A 25,816-nucleotide genomic window follows, 5' to 3' on the forward strand; every position below is an offset into this window, starting at 1 on the left:
TGTGTGTTTATATGTGTTATGTTTATATCTGATATATATGTATGTGTGTTTATAGATAAGTTCAGTAACGAAGGATCATTCTCATCCGATATATTCCCTTACTCCCAATTTAAATGTCTACTCCCAAATAAGAAACAGAAATGTGCTTGATGTGGTGGCATATGCTAATAAGATTGAAAAACAAATTAGTTTAGTTGGTGCCTTCAGAAATTGAAGTCCTGTTCTATTTAGGCTTCGAATACATATTGATGGTTAAGAGGATATTTGCATTTAAGTTACGTATTCCTGTTCTCTGGGACCTTCATGTCAAATACTTAGTTGAAGCCTACTGGAGATTTTTATCCTACTCTTAAAACGTATTGTTTTAAGCCCTCCCACCCCTCAAGGTTCACTGAGCCGGGCTCTTGATGCTTTTTATGACAGACTGTATGCTGAGCTGTAAGGTGCACATGGCAGTTCATTGCGTGTTCTTATCCTTCATCTTGTGCAGCCTGAAATGTAGTTTCATCTGCATACTTTTCCTTTCCCACATGCTTATCTTAGCTCCAGCTGTAACTTGTTAGGTAATGAAGACACTGGCAATCATCTATCTCTTGATCAGTTTGTCATTGCTCAGTACCTAATTTTTAAGCATAGTCACCTTTGCATTCGAATTATGTCACTTTTAAAGTGATGCTTCCAATCCAAAGTGTATATGAACTAGTTATGTGTATTGAATTTGAAACAATTTGATGTTAACTGTGGAAATCTTTCTGTCTCGTGGACAATAGAAAGGGGTCAGGACCAGACCGAGACGCGATTCTGCCCGGCTCCAGACCACGTGGCAGTGATTCCTATGAACTGAGAGGTTTAAAGGTATTGCGACTGTAAATGGGTGTGAAGCAAAGCTTCCTGCTTTAGAACTCACTGAGGCTTCTTAGAGAAAAGACATAGTGTTTATCTGTCTCCAAAGTATTGGTGAAGTCACCATAAGTTCGAGACCACCACTGAGAGGTGGCACAGATGTCCTGGACTCTCAAAGATTAAGGTGTTAGAGCAAGGACTAGAAGAAACATGAGGCACATTAGTTGGGCATGTGTTTAAATGGGTTAGTAGGCTGGGATCTGAGAGTCAGATGGGAGCTGTGCCCCAGGTTTTGTTTGTTGGTTTACAGACAGGATTTTGACCAAGTGTTTTTAACCCAGAGCATCTGTTAGTGCAGAGGTGGGAGCATAAGTATTAAAGCTAATCTGCTGTGCCCCTGCCTTTGTCAGCTTTACACAGGACATGACTAGTTCCAGATGTAGGAGTTTGTAGGGATTCTAATATTCTTGGTATACTTGGCTTAAATCCCTGCATTGTGTGAATTTTCAACATTACAGCCTTTCATGATCTATGCTTTAAAATAATTTTCTCTTCTTTTAGGGAATGCTACTTAATTGTGTCAAAAAATTATATCTCAATTTATAATAACTACTGCCTTGAGGTTATATAAACACCAACTTTTACTAATGCTATTATTTTGGTGATATAGTACAGTCAGGACAGGGGATTTGGCTCAGTGGTAGAGCACAAACTATCATATGTGAGGCTCTGAGATCAATTCCCAGTACTGCAAAATTCATAAACATATACTAACTAAAATATAGAATCATGTAAACAAGATACTTATAGCTATTACTTATCGTCAGGCTTATTCTATATTGGATCCAAATTTTCTAACACTTTCTTTTTTGAGTGAAGTATACTGTAGCAACTAAGTAATATTAAAATGTCCACTTAAAGCAAGTTTGTCAAATTAATGGTTATAACCTTTCCTGATGTTGTGATCAGTAACTTAGGATGTTAATATTTTCTGGGAGTTTGTGAGTCTACAAATACAAGAGATAGTTTTGCAAGCAATCTTTTCACATAGATAAAACTGTATTATATTGAACAGTTAAGACCAATTAGTACTACTGCTATTTATCGTACATTATCTTATTTGAAATCTTTCTATGCTTTTTTGTATAGCCCATTCAAACTATCTATTTGAAAGACTCTTTGGTGTCCAATGAAAAGAGTTCTGAACTTATGTCTGATTTAATAGCCTTGAAGAGTAAAACAGATTCAAGTCTAACAAAATTGGAAGGTACGTGTTCGCGTAGTCAACCTGATTAAATTCACTGGGCCGTTGACAAAGGAAGGATATGAAAGTCAGAGGGGGCTTGGGAATACAAAGGGTTTCTGTGGAGGAGGAGGGAGCGATAAGAGAAGATAACCATGGCATGGAAAGGCCTCAAGTTCATTCTGTATGTTTGAAACTATCAAAGAATAACACACACGGACACACTGGGGAGATGGCTCTGTGGGTAAAGTGCTTGCCATTGTACGTGAGGACCCCAATTCAAATCTACCACATAAAGCTGAACTCGGTAGTCAGGTCTAGAACCCCCACACTCCTGTGGTAAGATGGCAGGGGCAGGAGACTCCCCCGAAGCTCACAGGCCTTCTCTTCTGATGCACACAGCCTGTCTAGAACTGGTGCCTGAGGTTTTTCTCTGACTTCTCATGTTTACACAAATGTGCATACATATCATACACAATCCATATAGCTTAAGACAACAGATAATGACCTAATATTGATATAAAATCTTCCTTTGTTTTCCATTTTACTTTTTTTACGGAATGAGTGAAAAGTATTGACTCCTATAGGAGAGGAAGCCACTTTCCAAAAGGGCACATAAAAAGACGAGGGACAATAAGTGGGACTGAGTTACTTTTCTTAGTTGGTTTGACAGCTATTGTCACTGAAGAACAAAAAAGTAATTTTTATATCACAGTCCACTCTCATTTTCATTTTAAATCAAATGTTGGTTTTTCACTATATAGGTACTATAATAAATGTTCTAGGAATCCAATAATTTTAGGAACAGGGTCCCAAGATTGCAAATCACTTCTGGGTTGTACATAGAATAGATAAGACCTAATGTGGGATACAGTGTAAGGATTGTTAAGAGAGATACAAGCAACATGCTCTGAGAATTTAGGAGAAGGAGAATTTTACGAACCTCATTTGGATTAGAAAAAGTATGGAAAAACATTTGAAAGAGAAGAAATTTGAAAACCCTAGGCTTCAGCTGGAGGGAATAGCTTAGGCTAAAGAATAAATGCTAAGCCAGGATGTTCCGAGGGGCTGGAAGGCAGCTGCTGCACCAGTGGGAAGTGAGTGACAGTGAGTGACATGCCTACACTTCCTATTGTTGTAGACCTGAAAGTAAGCATGCTTTCAGGGGAGCGCTGGGGTGTGCGCCTCTGTCTGAGGAGACTGGGGAGCCAAGGAGGCTGGCTCTGATGTTTATCTGCTGCTTCCAGGATTCTACCCCGGGAAGCCCGGTGCCTGGGAAAGCCCATGGCTCAAGCAGTGCTTCTTCCGTAGAAGTCTCCAGCCTTTCCCTTGACACTGATGGCGAACAGATTCCTAATCTTGGTACTTTTGGAAGCTGCTTTTCATGTCTTCTTGTCATCTTTTGATATCATTAGGAAAAGTCACCTTTATCAAATATTAATGTTTGTCACCTGTTAAAATAGCTAATTTGATGAAATAGAATTCTGAATTTCTGTGGATTCTGACTTCCTACTCTTTGCCTTTATACTTTCTGCTATTTTAGACAAGGTTTATGGGAGTACCCTAAACATATTTACAGATTGTAGGGAACCATTTTTTATCTTCATTTTTAGGTTCAATTTTGCTTGAACTTGGTATGAACACAAATATATAATAAGATAAGGTGTCAAGACTTTGAACTGCCATAAAGATTCTAGGTTCTATGTATCAGTTTTCATTCATTGGAAAATTGAAGTTGGGTTGGGAAGCAGTTGAGCCTATAAAGACATCCGAGACAAACTGTCATCTTCAGCCTTCCAGCCCACTAACTTGGCATGTGTTCAGTCACTTACTAGACCAAGAATCCTGTTCTCTAGAGCTCTTGTGTATGTTGTGGTAGATCTAGTTAAGGATAGCTAATATTTTTGCTGTTGTGATAATGAAGGGTACCCTTTGCTGTATATAATTTTACTCTTCAACTTTATTGCTAGTATATAAATTTGATTTATTTATTTATTTTACTTAGATATATTGACATTGCTAAATTCAGTGAACAATTCTAATGATTTCTTTATTCTTTAGGCCTATTTTGTGTGTGTGATGGTTTTGTTTATTCTTTTTAGAGACAAGGTCTAATTTCAGACTGCCTTCAAACTCAAAAGTTCTCCTGCCTCAGCCTGTTAAGGGCTGGAATTACAGGCATGTTCTACAGTGCCCAATTTGTGAGTGTTGTTAGGCCACAATCATGTTTGGAAATAGTATGTCCTTATTCTTAAGGATCCTTTCCATTTCGTTGTTGTGCAGCTTCTAAGAGGTCACGGTTAGGATTTCTAAGAGTGATGGGAGGCGAACTTGATGCCTCACAATTTTAAGGTGACATTTTTATTATCCTAACTCTTGGAATGATAGCTGATTTTTATTACTTTTTTTTTAAATCTAATTCTGTAATGTTTCTTTTTGGCCTAGATTATTCATATTTTTTGTATACCTGTGTGGTTGGTTGAGCATTGAATTTTATGAGAAGTCCTTTTGTTGCTGAGCTACTCATGTTTCTTTCTTTTTTTTTAAATTTTCTTTGTTTGCATTTCAAATGTTATCCCCTTTCCTAGTTTCCCCTCCAAAAATCCCCCCCCTTCCCCCCCCCCCCCCCCCCCGCTCCCCAACCCACCCACTCCTGCTTCCTGGCCCTGGCATTCCCCCACACTAGGGCATAGAGCCTTCACAGGACCAAGGGCCTTTCCTCCCATTGATGACCAACTAGGCCATCCTCTGCTACATTTGCAGCTGGAGCCATGAGTCTCTCTGTGTGTTTTCTTTGGTTGGTGGTTTAGTCCCAGGGAGCTCTGGGGGTACTGGTTAGTTCATAGTTGTTCCTCCTATGGGGCTGCAAACCCCTAGCAACGTGCACTGATTTTTCAGATGTTTAGCAGACAGCATTTAGGGGTGAATCATATTTGGATGTAATTTATTAGGTCTTTTATCAGTTAATATTTTTTATTTATTAAAAACCAGATCTACTTCAGTCTAGAATGGTCTCTAGTGAAACTTTTTAAACTATTTAGGAAAGTTAGTGTCTTGCATTTTGTAAGCCTGACTTCTTCCTTCCTCGACTTTTTAATAACTTATGTTATTTTCAGAGTAAAAATGAAGCATAGTTTATACAACATTCCTGTTGCTTAAGCGTACTTGTCTATGTGAGGTTTAGTTTGTTTTGAGGTGAGGTCTTGCTATACTGCCCAAGCTGGTTTCAGAATCCTTGGTTCAAGTGATCCTATCCTACCTTTGAGACTATAGATGGATGCCACACCTGTTCTTAATTATTATCATCGTCAAATGTTAATTTTTAATGATTACAAAATTTCAGAAACTAAGCCAGAGATTGCAGAAAGAAGGCCCATGCAGTGGCAGTCTACCAGAAAGCCCGAGTGTGTGTTCCAGAACCCTGCTGCCTTTGCACCCCTGCGGCACGTTCCAGATGTCACCCCGAAGGCTGACAAAGAGGTGATGCTCTGTTCACTTAAACTACATTACTGTCTTTAGTAACATGTGTCTCAGGTTTGATGTGTGTGTTGGGTATTTCATTTTGAAGTGCTGAGGCGATGAGAGATTAGTGTGGTAGTTGATTTACAAGATTTCTTTCTTTCTTTTTTTTTTTTTTTTCCCAGAATACCGTGATCAGTAGTAGCTGTAGGATGCTAAGAGCACATGTCAGGATAAATTCTGTTTCATCAGTACTTATAGACTGCCATAGTTTTGGGGTTTTTTGTCTTTTTTGTCTTATGTGTGGGTATGTGCCTGTGCATGTAGGCGCCTATGGAGGCCAGAGGCGTTGGGCTTCTAGAGCTACAGTTACAGTGGTTGAGAGCTGCCCAGTATGGAGGATGGGCATCAAACTCAAATCACCTGCAAGAGTAATACAGTTTTGTTTTGTTTTTTAACCCGTGAGCTCTTTCTCTAGCCCTACAATAGATTTATAGTTTAGAGAACTGAATACATATATCCATAATACTAATTTGGAAAGGAATATTATTCATAGTAGAATGTTTGTAACTGTGGCAAAAGTAATATCTATATTATGTGGTACATCTTTGTAATGAAGTCTTACTAATCAAAGAAATTTTGGTACACACTCCAACCTAAATGAGCCTTAAAATTGTTAAGTATAACAACTGTATCGCACAGCCAGGCAGTGGTGGCGCATGCCTTTAATCCCAGCACTCGGGAGGCAAAGGCAGGCGGATTTCAGAGTTCAAGGCCAGCCTGGTCTATGGAGTGAGTTCCAGGACAGCCAGGGCTACACAGAGAAACCCTGTCTCAAAAAACCAAAAAAAAAAAAAAAACCCATATCACAGGAGGCCACTGGTTCTATGAGCTAATGTGAGATGCTCTGAATAGACAAAACCATAGAAATAAAAGTTATGTTCATAGTTGGTGGAAATAGATAATATAAGAAACGAGGAGCGAGTTACAGGTATGGGGTTTTTTGCTTGGGGATTGAAAATATTCTAAATTCAGTAAATAAACTGAAAACTTGAAAAGTATCCTTAGACACAGCAAGGAAGGAGAGCCAGTTTCTTGTGACCCTGCTGACTGAGTAGCCTTCTTAAAGGGAGTTCATTTTGTCACACGCCTCACTTTACAGCTGTGAGTTCCCCATTTCTGTGTTAGGCTGCTTCTTCCTCACTTCTGACAAAGTCCTACTCTTGGGTCTCTGCCCTCTCAGTGCCGCCATGCTCTTACTTACTGCGGTCATAGATGAAAATCCTGGTGACTCCACATTGTTCCTTAAAAAATACTCTGGGCCAGACATGGTGGTGCACACCTTGGGAGGTGGAGGCAGGCTGATCAAACTCAGGTTCTCAAATGTATTTAACAAAACAAGACCCAGCATCTTCCTTGTATCAGAACCATCATGTGTTAAATTTTTATAAAATGTTCAGGAGTTTGCAATGTGCTATCTACGGAGATGCACTTCAGTCTGGGGACAGTTTGAGTAGACTTTGTTAGCACTAAGTATGGAATAAAAGAACAGTGCCAAAATTTAACTGAATGTTGGGCTGGGGAAGAAAGCTTAGTAAAATGCTGCACAAGCGTGAGGACCTGAGTTTGATAATGAGCATCAGTGTAAAAAGCAGGGTTAGGGGCATGTGCTTGTAATCTTAACCAAGAACAGGGGGATAGAGGCCGTAGATCCGTAGGGCTCACTGTTCTGCCAGCCCAACCTAGCATAATCTATGATGCTCAGGTCCAACATAGGGACTTTCTCAAAACACAATACCCTAAGTTGACCTCTGGGCTCTACCCTTACATGTGCACATGTGAATGGATACGGGTGTGCACACATACAAACACACACAGTTTTAGTCTGCTTTTCTGGTGCTTTAAATATGCTTGGCTCATGTTACTCTTAAGAGGTGTGGCCTGGTTGGAGTGGGTGTGGCTTTATTGGAGGAAGTGTGTCACTGTTAGGGTGGGCTTTGAGGTCCTATGCTCAAGCTCCACCCAATGTGAAAGAGACCTTCCTCCGGCTGCCTGCAGAAGGGAATCTCCTTGTTGGTTTTGGTTCAAGATGTAGACTCTTGACTCCTCCAGCACCAAGTCTGCCTGCATGATGCCACACTTCCCACCATGACGATAATGGACTCAACCTCTGAAACTGTAACTGCAGCCCCACCTAAATGTTCTTTATAAGAGTCATGGTGCCTCTTCACAGCAATGGAAACCCAAACTAGGACAGCTTTGCTTTTCATATTTTATTATTTCAAAGGTTATATTTGTTAAACTGGTAATGTCTAGTTCTCTAAGTCATGGAATTTTAAATTTTCTTTTAGCAGAAGTGTACCGCTGTTGAGTAACTTGCCTTTTCTGTTTCAAAGCAGTCACCACCAATATCAGTTCCTAAATGGCTTGATCCAAAGTCTGCTTGTGAGACACCTAGTAGCAGCTCCTTGGATGATTACATGAAATGGTAATTACCTTTTGCCCTGAGCTCAGAATGCAAGGTGGTAAATAGAAATGAGATAAGCTTCCAGACCAAGCTGCATTGGGTTGAACCTAATCTCTTATTTAATGTCTTGGAAATTACTTTCTTTCTCAGCATCAGTTTTTGGCATCTGGAAAGTCCAAAGGGGAAAGCAAATTATGATTACATCTGTATTATCTTCATGTGTAATTCTGTTTTTAAGAACTGTTGTAAAAGTACTCTGTCATATTATACTCTTATAGCTTGGAAATCTAAGTATGCAGTTTATCTCTTGCTTGTTAACGTGTGTGTCTCTGATTGAGAAACATTTTAAAGGAAATTTAGCATTCTTAGAATGGAACAGGATAGATAGATATTTCCATGTATGAAGTGGTAATTGGAATGGTGGCCTCTGAGTAAGATCAGATGTATAATTCACATAGTTTGGAAAGTATTCAAAGATACAGCAATAAGGACAGGAATGAGAGGTGTGTGAAGAAAGTGGATGATCAGTGCTGATAAAAAGGAAACATAAAAGATATTGCAAAAGAAAATGAGTGATATTTCAAAGAAAAGAATATATAATAACCTTCAACCATTGGCTCTATTTTTAATGTTTTAAGGGATAACATAACTCCATGATGCCTTTGGCTTTTTATTTTGAGAATGTCATTTTTTACCCTAATTAAAACTATCCTATTTATAACCAGTGTCTTATCTACTTAATGCAATGTTATTATTTCGTCATCTTATTACATGTAGTTATTTCAAAGAATGATTGCTAGCTAAATTAATAATGCATTTCTTAAGATATTTATGTGTGTGTTCTGTATACTGACTTATATATGCAGATGCATGTGCCTGCAGACCAGAGGGGTCTGTTACTGTCCACCTGATTCCCTTTAGACAGAATCTCTCACAGAATCTTGAGCTAGACTTGGCAGCTAGCAAACCTTAGTAGTGCTTGGGCCTCTGACTGCACCAGGTTACAGGCCTGCACATAGCCATGCCTACGTTTTACATGGGTGTTGGGCATTCTGACTCCAGTCTTTATGCTTGCGCAATAGGTGCTCTTACCCACAGAGCAGTCTTTCTAGCCCCAGATTAAAGTTTTTGTTGTTGTTATTGTTGGTTTTTTTTCATTTTGTTTTGTTTTTGCCAACTACTGCTAACAATGTTGAAGATACATTAGCAATCAAAGGAAACAAAGTATGAATGTGTGCTGAGCAGACACAAACTGGAAGATCAAACTCCTCTGCTGACATGATTGGCTCTTAGTTATTTCTAGCAGACTGCCATAGAACATTATTGTTTAAAAACAATTCTAAAAATCTGTGGTCAGTTATAAGCTGACCTTTGTTTTGGCTAAACTGTTATAAAATTCCCCTTACTCCATACTTTTAATTTCATCTTATTTTATTAACAAGGATTTCTTGTTTGGAGACAAAAAATGATTTCACAACAATTTTCCCCAAATTAACCACCTGGTCATGATACGAGTCAAACACATAAATATCAGCTCTTAAAAGTTAATGTGGGAGTTTTAGATCTATGTGATCTTTTTACAGTGCATGAAGACTTACAATTTGCCTTAATTTTTAAATATATTAAAGAAAATTAAAATCTTTTCTAGTTTTAAGACTCCAGTTGTAAAGAATGACTTTCCACCTGCCTGTCCATCATCAACACCTTACAGCCAGCTTGCCCGCCTCCAGCAGCAACAGCAGCAGGGACTCAGCACTCCTCTTCAAAGCTTGCAGGTTCGATGCATGTGCTTCATGGTACCGTAGTTAAGGTGCAGTCGGTTTCATAGATTTTGCTTTCACAGTATCAAGTTGTCAGGGAAGGTCTTCAGCAGCTGTCCCTTAGGGAAGCTAAGGGACATTTTGATAAGGGCGTGTCTTCCATGTGCTCTCAGTGAGTAGGCTCAAGAGTCCAGTTTGAATAGTTTAATACGTCTCTTATCCTGAAGCTTACTTTCTCCTTGTGAGCAGCGCCATTTCCTTTGTTAATTCATTTGGAAAAGTGGATCTTCTGGGTAGAGGAGCAGTATGAGGTACTCAGAGTGTATTATCATTTCTGTAAACCAACAAACATTTTGCTAACATGTGAATTACCATTTGACAAAATCCTAGGCACCAGCTGACTGAAATCATTGTATAACAGTCTTGAACACAGTGTGAACATGGGTCTGTCTGGTGGGCAGACCTCATGGACATGGACATAATTCCTGGCTTCACTCTCAGCAGCTGTGTGATCTTTGGCAAGTTACAAGAACTCTTTGTACCCATTTCATCATGCTTAAAATGGAGAAATAACACTACCAACTGCTAGAATCCTTGTGAAGGTTATGTTAGTTATATCTGTAACTCTTAAAGCAGAGCATGACACTTAAAAGTTGATAAATGTTAAGTGCTGTTGTTATTTAAATGAAATAACAAAAGAACGATCACCTGTTAAGACCAGGTGATGAACAATAATTGGCAGAAAGTGAAAGAGTAGTCACATAACCTGGGAGGGAGGAACTAGGGGGTTGTTACTGTGAAATGGTATAGAGTTTCAGTATTTGATGGCAAAGCATACTGAAGATGGACCGTGGTGATGATTCCACAGTGACCAGTGTACCTAATAACACAGAACTGTACTTGAAAATGCTTAAAAAAGCTAAGTCTGGGTTATGTATATTTTGCCATTATATAAAAAGATGAGCAAAAGATTACCTGACAATAGTTTATGTGATGCTAACTTTGCAGGCTTGGAATTATATAAGAAGGTACAAAGTGAAAGGAAAAAGCCCGGCATGGTAGCACACAGCCCTTGGGAGACAGGCAGGAGGAGACCCTTTCTCCAAAGGGAGAGAGTAATGTTGGTTCAAGATCTGTTTATTGGCCTTTTAGTGCTAATAGGTCCTGTTCTGGTTAAAATCTAGAAGGCAATACAGAAGTGACTGGAAAGGGGACTTAAAATGCTCTGGAGGAGGCCACTGTCAGGAGAGACTTCAAAAGTAGTCAGGTGTGGCCTAGAGCTGGGGAGGGGTCAGTGCTCAAGACGTCACTGGGCTTTCGGAAGTTCTGTGTGGGATAGAGAAGCATAGTAAAATGATCTAATTAATTAGTAGTTTGGAAGGCCCTGGTGAGGAGGTGGATGGGGTGAGGAGTCTCGTGGAGGGAACTAATGCCACACTGGTATGGAAGTAGAATTCCCTGGTGATACTGTGTTCTGAAAAGTGGTCACAGCAGGGGTAAGGATGTCAAAGGGATTATTCCCCAAGAAATGCTGTTTAAGGAAGAACAAAGAGAACACATGGTTGACAACTCTGACTTAGGTCAACTCTCAAGGATAAGGACTTTAGAATCCATCTGTCTGTTTCTATAGAAGATTACATGAAAGATTCTGTCATTTTGGATTCAAAACATGACTCAGTTAAAGTGAAGTTTATTCAGATTTTGATTGAATTTAGTTAACTAGCTAATCAAAGCCTCTTCATTTCAGCTTTACTATCTGAAATAAGGCCGTTTAGCATACCATTTCTTTTAAAGTCTATAAACAAGGCAAGACCATCCAGCTATAAGAAGGAAGAGAAGGACAACTGATGCTCACCAGGTTGATGGGGGCAGTGGACTTCTCTGAGGGCAGAAGTGAAGGACAGGCAATGATGAAATATGCATTGTCTAACTGACCAGAGCTCACTGTGCCTCGGCACAGTGCTCTTATGTAATGTTAAATGGGGGTGGGGGTAAAGAAATGACAGTGGATGTGGAGGTGGGAGTAAAGAGATGCAAGGAAGACAGATAGAAAGAAAGATGAAATGGGTAACTCATGAGTTTGCCCATTGAATACTAAGTGACATTCTTAAATTTTCTACTCAGATGAAGTAAAAATCAGTTCATCAGGAGACCTTTGAGAAATTTGTCTCTGAATTTAGCTAACATATTTCTCTTACTCCTCATTTATGTTTTGTTGGTGGTGGTTTTTGTTTGTTGGTTGGTTGGTTTGTTGGATTTTTTGTTTAGTTGGTTTTTTTTTTTTTTTTGGAGAATCTTTTGTATCCTAGCTGGCCAAAATTGGGAGTGTTTCACCATACCTAATGTAAACTAGTTTGTTAGCCATGTTGTTTGAACTTATATTTACATATCTTAATTGTTTAGATTTCAGGTTCTTCATCAATAAATGAATGCATTTCAGTTAACGGAAGAATTTATTCCATATTAAAGCAGATAGGCAGTGGAGGTTCCAGTAAGGTGAGTATCAAATGAATAGATATCCTGCCTTTTAGAGTAGGGGGGCTCTTTTATCTTCTAGAAGCCCATGTTGCCCTGGAGCCAGAAAAGCTGCCTCATATCCTCCCTTCCTTCCCCTAAAGTCACTTACCTTCCATAGACTGACCACTGGCTCTCAGCTAATGCCCTCCTCCTGTGTCCTCTGCTTTCAGATCCCTTCTGGGTCACGTTAACATGGTTTTCAGTGCCTTAGTAGCCACTGTATTGTCACAGAGAGACTGAGAAAAGTGAACTGAGGACATAGCATGATGTTAGATATTAAGCAGCATTATGGCCTTCCTTTTCCCTATAGATTAATTTCATTTTTCTCTATAGCTGAATGAAATCACATTATAGATACATATTTTCCATTATCCACTCATCTGTTGAGGAACATTTAGGGTGGTTTCATTTCTTGTTGTTGTGAATAGAATGGCAAAAAATGTGGATGTCCACGTGTCTGTGTTGTAGTATGAGTCCTACGAATGATATAGCTGGGCCATCTTAAGAAAGCTCCATTCTGACTTTCATAATGGCCGTACCAGTTTACAGCAGCTGTGAATAAGGGTTCATCTTTCACCACATCCTCACCAGCAGTGTTGTCCAATTTTTTTGATAATATCTATTCTGACTGGGTTGAGGTAGTATGTCAGAGTAGCTTATGTATTTCTTGGGGCTTTGATCACACATGAAAATAGCCTTTGGCCATTTGTATTTCTTTGAAATTTTTTCTTTACTTTTTTATTTTGTACATAATGAGCTTTTGCCTGTCTGTATGCCTCTGCCAGCCTACACTTGGCTGAAACTAGAGTTACAGACAGTTGTTAACCACCATGTGGGTGCTAGGAATTGGCCCTGAATCCTCTGAAAGAGCAGTGTTCTAGGCTGAGCCCTGCAGCCCTCTTTCTTCTTTTGAGAACTGTCTATTTCATTAGCCTGTTTGTCGATTAGAAGTTTTGTCTTATCTTATTTTGCATTTCTCTATACTTCCGACTATGAGTGCCCTCTTTGAAGTATAGGTAGCTAATATTTCCCACTCATTCTGTTGTCTGTTTATAGTTTCTTTTGCTCACCGGGACCTTTTGATTTCATGTAGTCCCATGTATTGATCTGTGGGGCTATTTCCTATGCTTTGGCTCAGAAAGTGCTTGCCTATACCTCTATCTTAAAGTATATTCCATTTTTTTCCTCTGGCAAATTCAGTGTTTTAAGTTTTAAATTAAGGTCTTTGTTCTACATTGAATTGCCTTTGTACAGGATGAGAGAAAGGCTCACCCCAATGCTAGCTGTTAGGTGGGTTGTCCTGTCTTTGTACTGCATGCTTTTGAGATCTTTGTCAGATACGAGAGAGCACTGGATTTGTTGTTTTGTTTCTCGGTCTTCGTTCTGTTCCTTTGGTCTGTCTGTTTTTATGTCAGTACCTGGCTGTCTTCATCATTATGTCCTTCTAGTCAAGTTTGACTAATGTAAACTCAAATATTGTAATATCTCCAAAGGTATTCTCTCTTTCTTAGGATTGCTCTGTTATTCCATATGAATTCCCATGGGGTTTGCTTGTTTGTTTTCCTAGTACTGTGAGGAATGTCCTTGGAATTTTGATGGATATCTTAAATCTGTAAACTAATTTTGGTGGTCTGGCCATTTTCATGATACTAACCTTGACTATGACATGTCGTGGAGCATCCTCTATGCCTCTTCTGTTTGGATATCTACTTCTTTCTCCAGCTTTGGAACATTTCCTGCTATAATTTTATTTGTCCATTTTCCAATTTAGCACATATCTTTTTATTTTTTTCCTATTCTATGAATTCTTGGGTTTGGCTTCTTGAATGTATCCCAGAATTTTTGGACGTATTGCCTGTGTGCATTAAATGTATTTTCTTTATGTATGTGGAGTATGTTGTGGTCTTAGCTTTGTTTTCCATCCCTAAAACTTGTTCTTCTGCCTAGTCTTGTTTAGTAATGATGCTTTTTGGCGTACTTTTTCATTTGACTGACCATTCATTCCCATCCTTTATTTGGTTTCTTTTTATTCAGCACATGGTGATTTTTTTCTTCCATGATTTTTACTTTCTCCTCCAATTTACCATTTTGTTCACTTTGGCGATTGTCTTCTTGGGGTCTTGGATTGAGTTCCTTAGTCCTGCATACATTTGTTTGAGTCTTTTATCTGTTCATTAATTCATTTTAAAAGTAGGGCTTTGAATTGTTTTTCTTCTGGGACTGCTTGGAGCCCTGATTTCAGTTCTTATTCCTTGACTGAGGAGGAGAGCATTATGAGAGCTATCTCTGAACCACACTTGTCACCTCTCTCCAGTCACTTCTGCCTGTGTTGCTAACCCACAGAGCTACCCTCCAAGTCGTTCAGGCTTCCAGAGGTTTGTTAAATGTGGTTCTGTGCTTTGACTTTTTGTTTCTTAGTAGACAACTGGTTTGTTTTACTGTAGTTCTCATTGATGACCACACACAGACACATGCACACTTGCCTTATTCTCTCACACTCAGACTTTCTCCATCTTCCTGGTGTCCCTGGTGTCAGGTACCTTGCCTTAGGACTCTGGATTTGACCGCTAACTCAAGCCTTCCTTTGCTGTTCTCCCAGTGTTGTGGAGTGAATGCTGTTAAATGGTTAAAGTTTCTGAACTGGTGTTTCCAGTTCAACCCTCTGGTTTCCAAACCAACTTTCCAAACTTGAGTGCTCAGCGTCTCTCTTGGTTAGCAGGTGTTTAAGGCAATGTGTAAGCGCGTGCTCCCTGTCCAGTTGCAGTGTATAGCAACTTCGCTCTTACAGTTCCTTGGCTATAAACCTACTGACTGCTTGTTTTCATACATACATTCAGGCAACAAGACTTGCTGTTACTACCTTTCGAGCAGTTTCAAAATCCTTTTTTTTTTTTAATTAATGTCACTTTATCTGAAGCAGCTATTATCTTACCTGGTTTATGACAATAAATAATAAGCTCACTCAGCCATTGTACTTCTGTCTAGTTTGTATCTTTCCCTCTTCACTCCTTTCCTCCCTCCCTTCCTTCCATAGTGTTTTGCTTTATAACTCGGCTGGCCTTGAATTTGCAGCAGTTTCCCTGCCTCACAGCCTCTCAAATGCTGGGGTTACAGGTTGTATCCCCATCCCATCTCTCTCCAGATAGCTTTGCTAAAGTACACCCAAAAACTGCAGTGCCTACCCTCTAGTCACCAGAGTTCTCTTTTCTCCCATCTTCACTGTAGTGTGTTCTCTCTCTCTCTCTCTCTCTCCCCCCCCCTCCCCCTCCCCTCCCCCTCCCCTCCCCCCTCTCCTCCTCTCTCCCCTCCCCTCCCCTCCCCTCCTCTCTCCCCTCCTCTCCCTTCCCCTCCCCTCCTCTCCTTTCCCCTCCCCTCCTCTCCCTCTCTTTCTCTCTCTGTCTCCCCCCCCCCCTCGAAGGCCTCAACCTCACAGAGATCTTTCTGCTTCTGCCTCTCTCCTGAGTGCTGAGATTAAAGGTGTGTGCAGCCATGCCTAGCTGTGTGTGGCTTTCCTGTTACCACATTCTGTGGATAGCTTATCTGTTGTTTGTGCCCCACCTTGTACTTAATATCAAGATGAGATGTTTGGCTGTTCGGTGATACTAGCTCTGGTGACTAAAACTGAATAGGACCTTTATTCCTTTGCTGAGTGTTCCTCCTTGGCTATCAGGCTGTTTTATGTTATGGTGATACATGAACAGAGATAAAGGGCTTATTTTAAGTTTTACTGTAATTCTCTAAGCCAGCTAGCTGTAATTAGACTTGCTTCTGGCTATTTTATTAACTTATAGCAAGTAATTGGAAAGCATCCCATCAGACCCATTTGTATAATTCCTGCACACAGTACGCTGAGGCGGGATGATTGCCTGGGCTACATACATGCACTGTATAGGCTGCTGCTATGGCTTTGGTGCAGGGCCCTGGCTTTAATCTCTTAACATAAAAACCATAAGCAAAAGACAAAATAGGTAGGAGTGTATATTTCCACATGGAGCATGTCTTCCCATAAATATTTTCCTTTTCACGCTCCCCTTATTAGATTTTCAGTTATGAGCATAAGGAAGAAGGTGGGGTAAGAGTGATTGAACAAGAGTGACAGGGAAGAGGATTCGTGCAGGGGAGGGAAGTGCATGCATGTTCTAGGCACTGAGTGATGGGTGTGCTGGAAGCTGTAAACTGCGTGGGGGCCTCTTCCTCAGTGCTTTAAGAAATTGATTCATAGGAACATCATTGCTCCTGCCAACCTAACTCAACTGTGACTTGCGCTGCTTTCCACAAATGAATGTAGTGATGGCTTACAATTACTGTGATTTTTAAAAATATTCCCTATCAGAGAAATGAATTGGTTGATAGTAGGCACAATGAAAAGGTGGGAGTTGGTGGGGAGAGGGGTCTAGGAAGTGAACTGTCAAATCACAGCCTTAGTCATCCTTATCGTCTTCGAATGTCTTTTCCTTGATGTTTTCTCCCTGGATAAGAAAGGCATCCCTAGAATTTTGTGGATATAGCAACATCATATTTAAGTTGGTTTTCTTAGACACTGATGTAGAAAACCTTTGAATTATTTGAATGTCCATTGTTATAGGGGCTGGAAATGGATACTTAGCTTCTCATGTTGGTATTTCTTTAGGAATATCCTCAGCCTGAGACTGTTAGTGTTAAATGGAAAGGTACTGCTCCAGTTTTCAGAGGGAGACATGTCCTAAGCTCTTTCTCCACTTTTTATGTAGGTGTTTCAGGTATTGAATGAGAAAAAACAGATAAACGCTATCAAATATGTGAACCTAGAAGACGCCGATAGCCAAACTATTGAGAGCTACCGCAACGAGATAGCGTTTTTGAACAAACTACAGCAACACAGTGATAAGATCATCCGCCTCTATGATTAGTATGAATTCATTTTTATTTTAAAAATAAAAGTTTGTTCTTGCCATAATTCTTAGGCAAAGAGTAAATCCTTAATGACATAATGTGGGCATTTATTGTTTTGTTGTGTCTGTTTATCTTTAATTGCAGTGAAATCACCGAGCAGTACATCTACATGGTAATGGAATGTGGAAACATTGACCTAAATAGTTGGCTTAAAAAGAAAAAATCCATCAATCCATGGGAACGCAAGAGCTACTGGAAAAACATGTTGGAGGCAGTACACATAATCCATCAGCATGGTATTTTCATATCTCTTCATACACGTAAAGTTAAAATAGTTGTTAATTGTGCCATTTTAGAAACATACCCTTAACTGGAAGTTCATTAGAGGTGAAGGCACTCTTAAGAGTGGTTATACACAGGCTACAGAACACAAACAAGCACAGGATGTAGAACAGAAATGGCCACATGTACAATGTAAACTTACCCTCCTCTGGTACCTGGGGATTCCTATCTTCAAGTCCTGAGGATTTGGACATCCTACAGATAGGAGGAGAATGGCCAGTTTTTCAGTCTCCAAAGGATTTTCTCTTTGGAGCCCGGTGTGAGAGTTGGTCTGTTCTTGCTGTTTTCTGTTTCATTATTTGTTTGTTCTTGTTCTCTCCAGTTTCCTCTGCCTTTCCCTTGTCTTTTAAACAGATGTGTTCAATCTCATGCGCTTCCTCTGCTTCTCCTTTTAGAAGCAGTAACTAAGCAGAGGATAGGACTCTTTGGGGGTGAGGGAGGCCTTGCGATCTTATTGTCTGACAGTTCTTGGTGGTGCTTTCCTGGCCTGTGCATGGCAGTGTGCAGCACACACTGACAGGCTAGGCCTGGAATCCTGAACAGTTCACTTCAACTCAAATCACATTGAGTGTCCTCACCCTGAAAATGATGATGATAATGGGACTTATTTGCTATGCATTGCTATAGAATGGTACCTGGCCCACAACATTTGCTAAGAAAGTGTAGAATGTATAATAACTAAATATTAATGTGTTGCCTAATTGAAAGGATAAGCCTGACCTAAAGATTATGAAATGCTTTTTTGTCCCCTGGCCATAGAATGTTTTTCTTCATATAACAGACGGATTTTATTTTGAAGGTATTGTTCATAGTGATCTGAAGCCTGCTAACTTTGTGATAGTGGATGGAATGCTAAAGCTAATTGATTTTGGGATTGCAAACCAAATGCAGCCAGACACAACAAGCATTGTTAAAGATTCTCAGGTAGGAGTTTTGCTGTCTTGGTTGTATTTTAGTGTTTTGAACCAGGGTTTTGCATCAGGGTTTTGCATAACCTAGAATGCTCTTGACTTTGATCAGTGGCCTTCAGCTCCTGATCCTGCTGCCTGTGCATCCCAGGTGTGGGCTTATAGGTGTCAGCCCCGACACCCGACTTCAGGTAGGATTTTAATGATGGCTGGTTACTACAAGGCTTAGTTCATTTTTATCTGTTAAATATGTTGCCAATATTATATTTTTACCAACCATGTTATTCCAAAAATTTGAAGTCTTTTTAAAGAATAGAAACTATGTTTATAAAAGACCATGGTCAAAGCCATGGTCAATTTGATTTATAAAAGCAGTTCAAGATCAGACAAGTATATTTATGAATTTTGGATGATTTTCTCATAGCTGAGGCAGGGCAGAGAGTAATTGCACCTTCATGTTCTCCACTGTCCTGTTTCTTTTTCTTACTGCTTAAATTTGGGAGAAAGTTTTAAGAGAGCCTTATTGGGAATACTGAAGCGTTCCACTCAGCTACGCGTTAAAAAGGAAATATTTTACTTACTGTTTGGGGGGCGGTGTGCGGATTCCAGATGTAAGTGTGCCATTGTGGAGGTGTGGGGATGGCTTCGGTAAACCACTTCTCTCCTACTGTGGGCCCTGGGAGCCAAAGTCAGATTGTGTGTGCAGCAAGCTCTACAGCCCAGCTGTGCTTTGTAGTAACATTTGCTGTGGTAAATCTCATGAAGCTGAAGTAGTGAGGGGAAAACAGAGCTGAAAGGTGATGTCGACTGCACCTCGCAGGCTGTGTCCAGGGATGGAGATAAATCAGAAGATAAATTACCATGCACGTAGAAAGTCATTCTTCTTGACAGCCATTCATTGTTTTTTGTTTCAGAAGTACAGATGATGAACAGTGAGTGTAGATGAGACTGAAGTTTTCTATGGCAAGGTCTTAGCAGGCCGACATTTTGTTACCTTAGAACTAAAGGATTTTGCGTATTATCTCCATGCCCAGCTAGAGAAGCTCTTCTCTGATATAGGTTTCCAACCCATCTTGATCTGCACATGGAGCCGAAGAATATTGGGAGATAAAGCTAGCTGGTTCCTTTTATTCATGTATTAATTTGTTGCTTGGTTTATTGAGGGAAGAATATGTTGAATTTATTGGAACATGAAAGTGAATGAAAGGCCAAGTTCAGAATCCGCCTACGCAGTTGTAAAGACTTAGTACTTAGTACTTAGTACTTAGCACTAGCTCTCCAGCACAGCTGCAGACAGCACAGTGCTCCCTGTGCTCCAGACGGAGCCCGTTCATTCTCAGCCCAGCTCATCTGATTGTACCTGGGATGGGATAGTACATACATTCTTATATTGTTAGCAGTTATTTGAATTTTTCAAGTCTGTCATTTAAATCATTAGTTATTCAAATTTCCAAGAATCTGACATTTACATATTTACAAATCTAGAAAGATATTCTCATTGATTTCTTTGTGATTTGCAAATAGGTTGGCACAGTTAACTATATGGCCCCAGAAGCAATCAGAGACATGTCTTCTTCAAGAGAAAATTCGAAAATCAGGACCAAGGTACCGGGAAGAGCGCTCCCCTGGCACCAGTGAGCTCCTGTGAATTGTCATGGGGTTCTGTCACCATTCTTTTACCTTGTTTTCTCTTTATTCTATTATTTTATGTGTGCATGGATGTTATTTTAGTCTCAGCGAGTGCTGCTTGCTTCCCTGATGTCCCTTATCAGGGGCCCAGTTTCTTTTCGGGGTGTGGGGTGTGTCAAGCTCCCAGGCTAATCTTTCTTTCACTGCTGCAGTGTTTGAAAGCTCACAGAGGACTGGGTTCCAGCAGCCTTCATGTCATGCATAACCCTACTTCTTAAGCAGTGAGGAACCTGTGTGTCTCCCCTCTGAGGCGGACTTGTTGAATAATGTGTATTTTAGAAGAAAACAAGGAGTAACAGAGAAAGGAATCTCTCAGCTCAGCATGCAGCTCACTGATGAACAACTTCACTTTTTTTTCCCTAGAAACTGCGGTTTCTGGCAGTTTTTCAAATAACTTACATTAATATTTGTGTGGCGTTGTCCATATCTATGTCTGTCTGAGTGTGTATGATGTGTGTATTTGTGTGTACACATTTATGTTCTCAGTGGCGCAGTCTTTGTGTTGCTGTTTGCTGCTGTGTATGCTAGGCTTGGGGCTTTCCTCTGCCTTCTCCCACTGTCTTTTCCTGGGTTGCCATGTCTGACTTTACCCTGGTTTCTGAGGATTCAGTCGGGTCCTCACACTTCATGGCAAGTGCTTTACCCACCGAACCATCTCCCCGGCCCAGTGTGCATAAAGCCTTGCAGAGTAGTTTATCTTAGAAAGCTGTTTTCATAATTGTCTTTTTCTGATTTATACTTGCTGCCTTTTGGTTAGGTTTTCTTTAGACTTAAGGTTTTGTTGAACTTAAAAACAGATGTTTATTTCATTCACAAATTCTATTTCCCTTTGCTTTCAGTTTATACTTTTGTGTTTGTTAGGTATTAGTTTTCATGTATACTCTGGTTTTTGTTGTTGTTGAGAGGATCTAACTTTGGAGCCTTGGCTGACCTGGGACTTGTTGCAGTTCTTGTGCCTTGAGTCACCACTGACAGTACCAGAACTGAACCTGGGGCACTTGTGTTTGCCTCTTGAGCTGTCTCCCTTTATGTGCCCTGGTTACTTTTTCTCCCATCTTAAACTCAATTATAATTGATTTTAGTGGATGTGGTGGTGGCTGCCTGCTCTGGCTTCCGGAAGTGAAGCTGGAGGGTCAAGAGTTCAGTGACTCCAATTGCTTAATACAGCCTTGCTTTTTAAAAGATAACATTTTTACTGAGTCTTCCACTAGTAGTTACAGGTTTTATGATAGTATTTTTTTAATGCCTATTAATTGCTAAGTTTTGTAATTTCATTTTATTGTTTGTTTGGTTTTTTGTCCTTTTTTTTTTTTTTTTTTTACTTTTAAGGTCTTGAATCATACGTAGAGATTAGAGATTATAATTTTTTCAGTTTTCAACTCAGTGATTTAATATGCAATGACAAACTTCCCCTCCCTATTCTTCCCCTCCTTCCTTCTTCCTCCTTCCTCCTTCCTCCTTCCCCCTTCTCATTTTTTGAGACATAGTCTCATTATCCCTTGCCTTAGCTTTCAAATGCTGGGATCTCAGATGTGTGCTACAATACCTGGCTCAGTTTTCAATGGTACATAACATTTCAAAAATTCATCCCTGAAGCTCAAGAGATGGCTCAGTGGTCAAGAGCAACTTTTGCTCTTGCAGAGGACTCAAATTCAGTTCCCAGCACTCAAGTTGGGTAGCTCACAACTGCATGTGTATCCAGTTCAGGGAATCTAGTGCCCTCTTCTGGGGCAACTGTGTACATGTGCACACCCATGCACACATACATTCCCTCCATCCCCCTTTTTTTTTATAGTTTACTCTTTTTCTTAGTTGGTAACATTGTTTATCACAGTACAAATAATTTTCTCTTCTGTCTTATGTTTTGTTCTCTTTTTGTAATATTGAGCAGTAGTTTGTTCTTCCTTTGGTTTAAATAAATAAATAAATAAATAAAGGTCAGGCTTTTGTGTGTCCATTTCTTTTTCTAACCCCCAACTTTTTCTTCACTAACTTTCTATGACAGTTGGTTTAGCTTTTCTCTTTGAGGAAAATATCTGTTTCTGTTTGTTTTTCCTTCTCTGTCTTCCTGTTGCTGTGATTACTCCTGATGTGGCTTTAACCCAGTTAACATTGGACAACGTTGGATTCAGGGGAAGTGAGTGATCTGTATTGGTGCTTACTCAAACTCCTGTGGACTGAAGAGATGGCTCAGCAGCTGGGAGTATTTGCTGTAGTTTCACATAAATAAACAAATACATAACCTACAAAGAAAAATAAGCTCTTCTCTCTGGTTATCTGTAACTAATTCCATTTAATACCCATAACAATATTCCGTGTTTTGTTTTTGCTTTGGAGTCGGGGTTTAGAGTCGGGGTTTGGTGTGTGCTGGGCAAGTGGTTCTGGTTCTGTAGTTTGTGCTCTAGAGAGTGGGGTTGTACAATTTAAGCAACCTTTGAAAAATATAGACATGTTATGAATTCAGATACAAAGGTATTGCAACCTAATCATTCTGGGACAAACAAGTAAATTCAGATTTGTGGATATGTTATTTCAGTATTGTGTTTTCACTGGATGCCAGGAATTTAATACTTTATTTCCTATAAAATAATTTGAGGTTTTCAAGGGTTTCAAGTTCTTCTCTATAAAGGGATCAAATGTAATGAAAATTGGGAAAAGATGTTTTGTCATGTAAGCATAATCTTATACTTTTATATCTATTGAGGTTTTCATTATTATTATATAGTTAGGGTTACAGTCATATAATATTTTTATGTTACCCTTTGTATTAAACTAAAGCAACTTTTCTTTTCCTACGTAGGTAAGTCCCAGAAGTGATGTCTGGTCCTTGGGGTGCATTTTGTACTACATGACTTATGGGAGGACGCCATTTCAGCACATCATCAATCAGGTCTCTAAACTGCACGCCATAATCAACCCTGCTCATGAGATTGAATTTCCCGAGATTTCGGAAAAAGATCTTCGAGACGTGTTAAAGGTAACATAGCACTATGTGGGTATAGAAAAATAATGTCTCATAATTTTATGTTTGTTTGAAAGAAGTAGTTGAAGTGTTTGGAATTATTCAACTATCCTGAATGTAACTGATCTAGTGAAAGGACTTGCTGGTAGAAGTTATTTTTAAAGCCTGCTTATTGTGAAAGGTGTCTTTTTAAATTTAATGGACACTTAGGAATTTCTAAAAGGTGACTTGGAGAAAACTTGTTACCGATGTCTGAGCAGGATGTCTGGAGTAGGGTGTATAGTATGATGTTATCTAGAAAACCACTTTGTTAGCATCACGTATAAAAACGTGCTCTTTATTTTGTTTTGTTTTTGTTTGTTTGTTTTTAGTGCTGTTTAGTGAGGAACCCTAAAGAGAGGATATCTATCCCTGAGCTTCTCACACATCCGTATGTTCAAATTCAGCCCCATCCAGGTACTGCTTCCTCAAAGGTTGCTACTGTCTTCTAGGTTACAGCATGCATGAATAGTGTGTTAACTATAGAAAACCAAAATCTAAATGGCCACTCTCATGGCCTGTTTGCTAGATAATAAAGTTAATAATATTGCCTCTTTTAACTTTGTTATTTAATATTACCTATTGAATATAGCAGATTGCAATAACTTACAAGAATGCCAGCTAGTGTACAATATGTTAAGTACAATATATATTTTCTGTTGCTATTGTTTTGGCGTGGGGTAGGGGCAGAGTCTTACTACTATAGCTGAGGCTGACCTTGAATTCATGATCCCTTTTCCTCACCTCCAGAATGTGGGTTGGTTTTTTTTTATTTGTTTGTTTTGATTTTTGAGACAGGATCTTGCCTCAAACTCAGACCAATACTCCCACCTCAGCCTCTTGAGGGCAGGAATTACGGGCATGTACCTGACCGGAATGGGTTTTTAAATGAGTTTCTCTTATTAATACAGCATTTTATTCATTATATTCCTTTTATAGGCAGCCAAATGGCTAGGGGAGCCACTGATGAAATGAAATATGTGTTGGGTCAACTTGTTGGTCTGAATTCTCCTAACTCCATCTTGAAAACTGCAAAAGTGAGTGCATGTACATTACTTCCAGCTGTTTTAATGTAATGCAGTGAGTTAGGCCTTAAAGGAACTGTAGCCAGAAGGAGAACTGGCCTCCTGCTCACAGCTGTGGTAAAATACATTGCTGCAATTACTTAACTGAGTGTTCTTTAAACACCTTTCTGATTTGTGGTGTTATTGTTCTTAGGCTTTTAGCTGGAATAAATAAAAATTAACTTTTAAAATGTCTCGACAACATTCTTTAGAAATCGTTTCTTCTAGTCAATTCTGAATACAGCCTTTGGGAAATGACAATATTTGTCACATGCCATACCTTCTGTAGCAATTGGTATATTTCTCAATGCACATCTCACACCAGCCAGCTTCCGGGTATGTTCTGTCTCTTCATTTGAGTGCCCTCTATGAACAAAACACTGCTAAGCACAATAGAAGTACTGGTGTAAAGAGAGGTTTCACCATTTATAAAACATTATCTGCTCTATAAGATGACGAATCTGACTTCTAGAACCATTCGGAACCTAGCATCCTTCTTGATGTCTAAAGAAGCCTTTAAATTCTTCAAATCATGAAAATTTGTTCTATTTATTTTCTTTTTTTATCAGTGCTGTATTTTTCAATCTATATTTTTTCAGCAAGCAGACATGCTTTACAAAATATAATCTACAATTTCCTTCTCTCCCCCAAAGAAGTATATCAGTATATTTTTTTAAGTCATCAAAATAATTTATAATAGTTAAATGCCTCTTAAATATGCATATCTTCTGAAGCTAAAAGTAATAGGCACTCAACCAATTTTTAAAATCTATTTGGAACATTAACCGTAGTAGAGGTAGAAAGAAACCCCTTAGGAAGTCCTCCTTGAAAGGAAATTTTAAAAAGTTCCAGATTAGACAGAACCCATTCCATCTCCAAGGAAGAATATGCAGTGTAACTCTGGCTTCGTAGAATGAATTGGGTAAAGTACTTTCTGTTTCTATTTTGTGGAGTAGTTTGAAGAGTATTGGTAGTAGGTCTTCTTTGAATGTCTGATGATAGAATTCTGCACTCAGTCCATCTGGTCCTGGGCTTTTTTTGGTTGGGAGACTTTTAATGACGACTTCTATTTCTTTAGGGGTTATGGGACTGTTTAGATGGTTTATCTAATCCTGATTTGACTTTGTTATTTTGTATTTATCAAGAAAATTGTCAATTTCATCCAGATTTTCCAGTTTTGTTGAATATAGGTTTTTGTAGTAGGATCTGGTGATTTTTTAAATTTCCTCAGTTTCTGGTTTTAATCTCCTTTTTCATTTCTGATTTTGTTAATTTGGATACTATCTCTCTGCCCTCTGGCTAGTCTGGCTAAGGGTTTATCTATCTTCTGATTTTCTCAAAGGACCAGCTCCTGGTTTTGTTGATTCTTTGTATAGTTCTTTTTGTTTCTACTTGGTTGATTTCAGACCCAAGTTTATTTCCTTCCATCTACTCCTCTTGGGTGTATTTGCTTCTTTTTGTTCTTGAGCTTTCAGGGGTGCTGTCAAGCTGCTAGTGTATGCTCTCTTCAGTTTCTTTTGGGAGGCACTCAGAGCTATGTTTTCCTCATAGCACTGCTTCCATTGTATCCCATAAGTTTGGGTAGGTTGTGCCTTCATTTTCATTAAATTCTAAAAAGCCTTTACTTTCTTTCTTTGGTTCTTCCTTGACC

At 39.4% G+C, this 25,816-nt stretch overlaps 1 protein-coding gene across 5 annotated transcripts in view; it reads left to right on the forward strand.

Moving 5' to 3' along the window:
• Positions 1–25,816, forward strand: part of Ttk (Ttk protein kinase) — a 37,740-nt gene that overhangs the window by 10,492 nt on the left and 1,432 nt on the right. Inside the window, exons 9-21 of one of the 5 annotated variants that reach the window (XM_006511058.1) lie at positions 771–855; positions 1,993–2,110; positions 5,430–5,566; positions 7,942–8,033; positions 9,661–9,787; positions 12,176–12,268; positions 17,020–17,177; positions 17,306–17,457; positions 18,303–18,427; positions 19,936–20,016; positions 22,901–23,077; positions 23,434–23,518; positions 24,041–24,138. In XM_006511058.1, the coding sequence (XP_006511121.1) occupies positions 771–855; positions 1,993–2,110; positions 5,430–5,566; positions 7,942–8,033; positions 9,661–9,787; positions 12,176–12,268; positions 17,020–17,177; positions 17,306–17,457; positions 18,303–18,427; positions 19,936–20,016; positions 22,901–23,077; positions 23,434–23,518; positions 24,041–24,138 (1,528 nt within the window). Of the gene's footprint in view, positions 1–770; positions 856–1,992; positions 2,111–5,429; positions 5,567–7,941; positions 8,034–9,660; positions 9,788–12,175; positions 12,269–17,019; positions 17,178–17,305; positions 17,458–18,302; positions 18,428–19,935; positions 20,046–22,900; positions 23,078–23,433; positions 23,519–24,040; positions 24,352–25,816 lie in introns of those variants that run through there. The other 4 variants (NM_009445.2, NM_001110265.1, NM_001284272.1 and 1 more) reach the window with 4 other exon arrangements.

Source organism: Mus musculus, chromosome 9, assembly GCF_000001635.26.
Source record: "Mus musculus strain C57BL/6J chromosome 9, GRCm38.p6 C57BL/6J".
Lineage (NCBI taxonomy): Eukaryota > Metazoa > Chordata > Mammalia > Rodentia > Muridae > Mus > Mus musculus.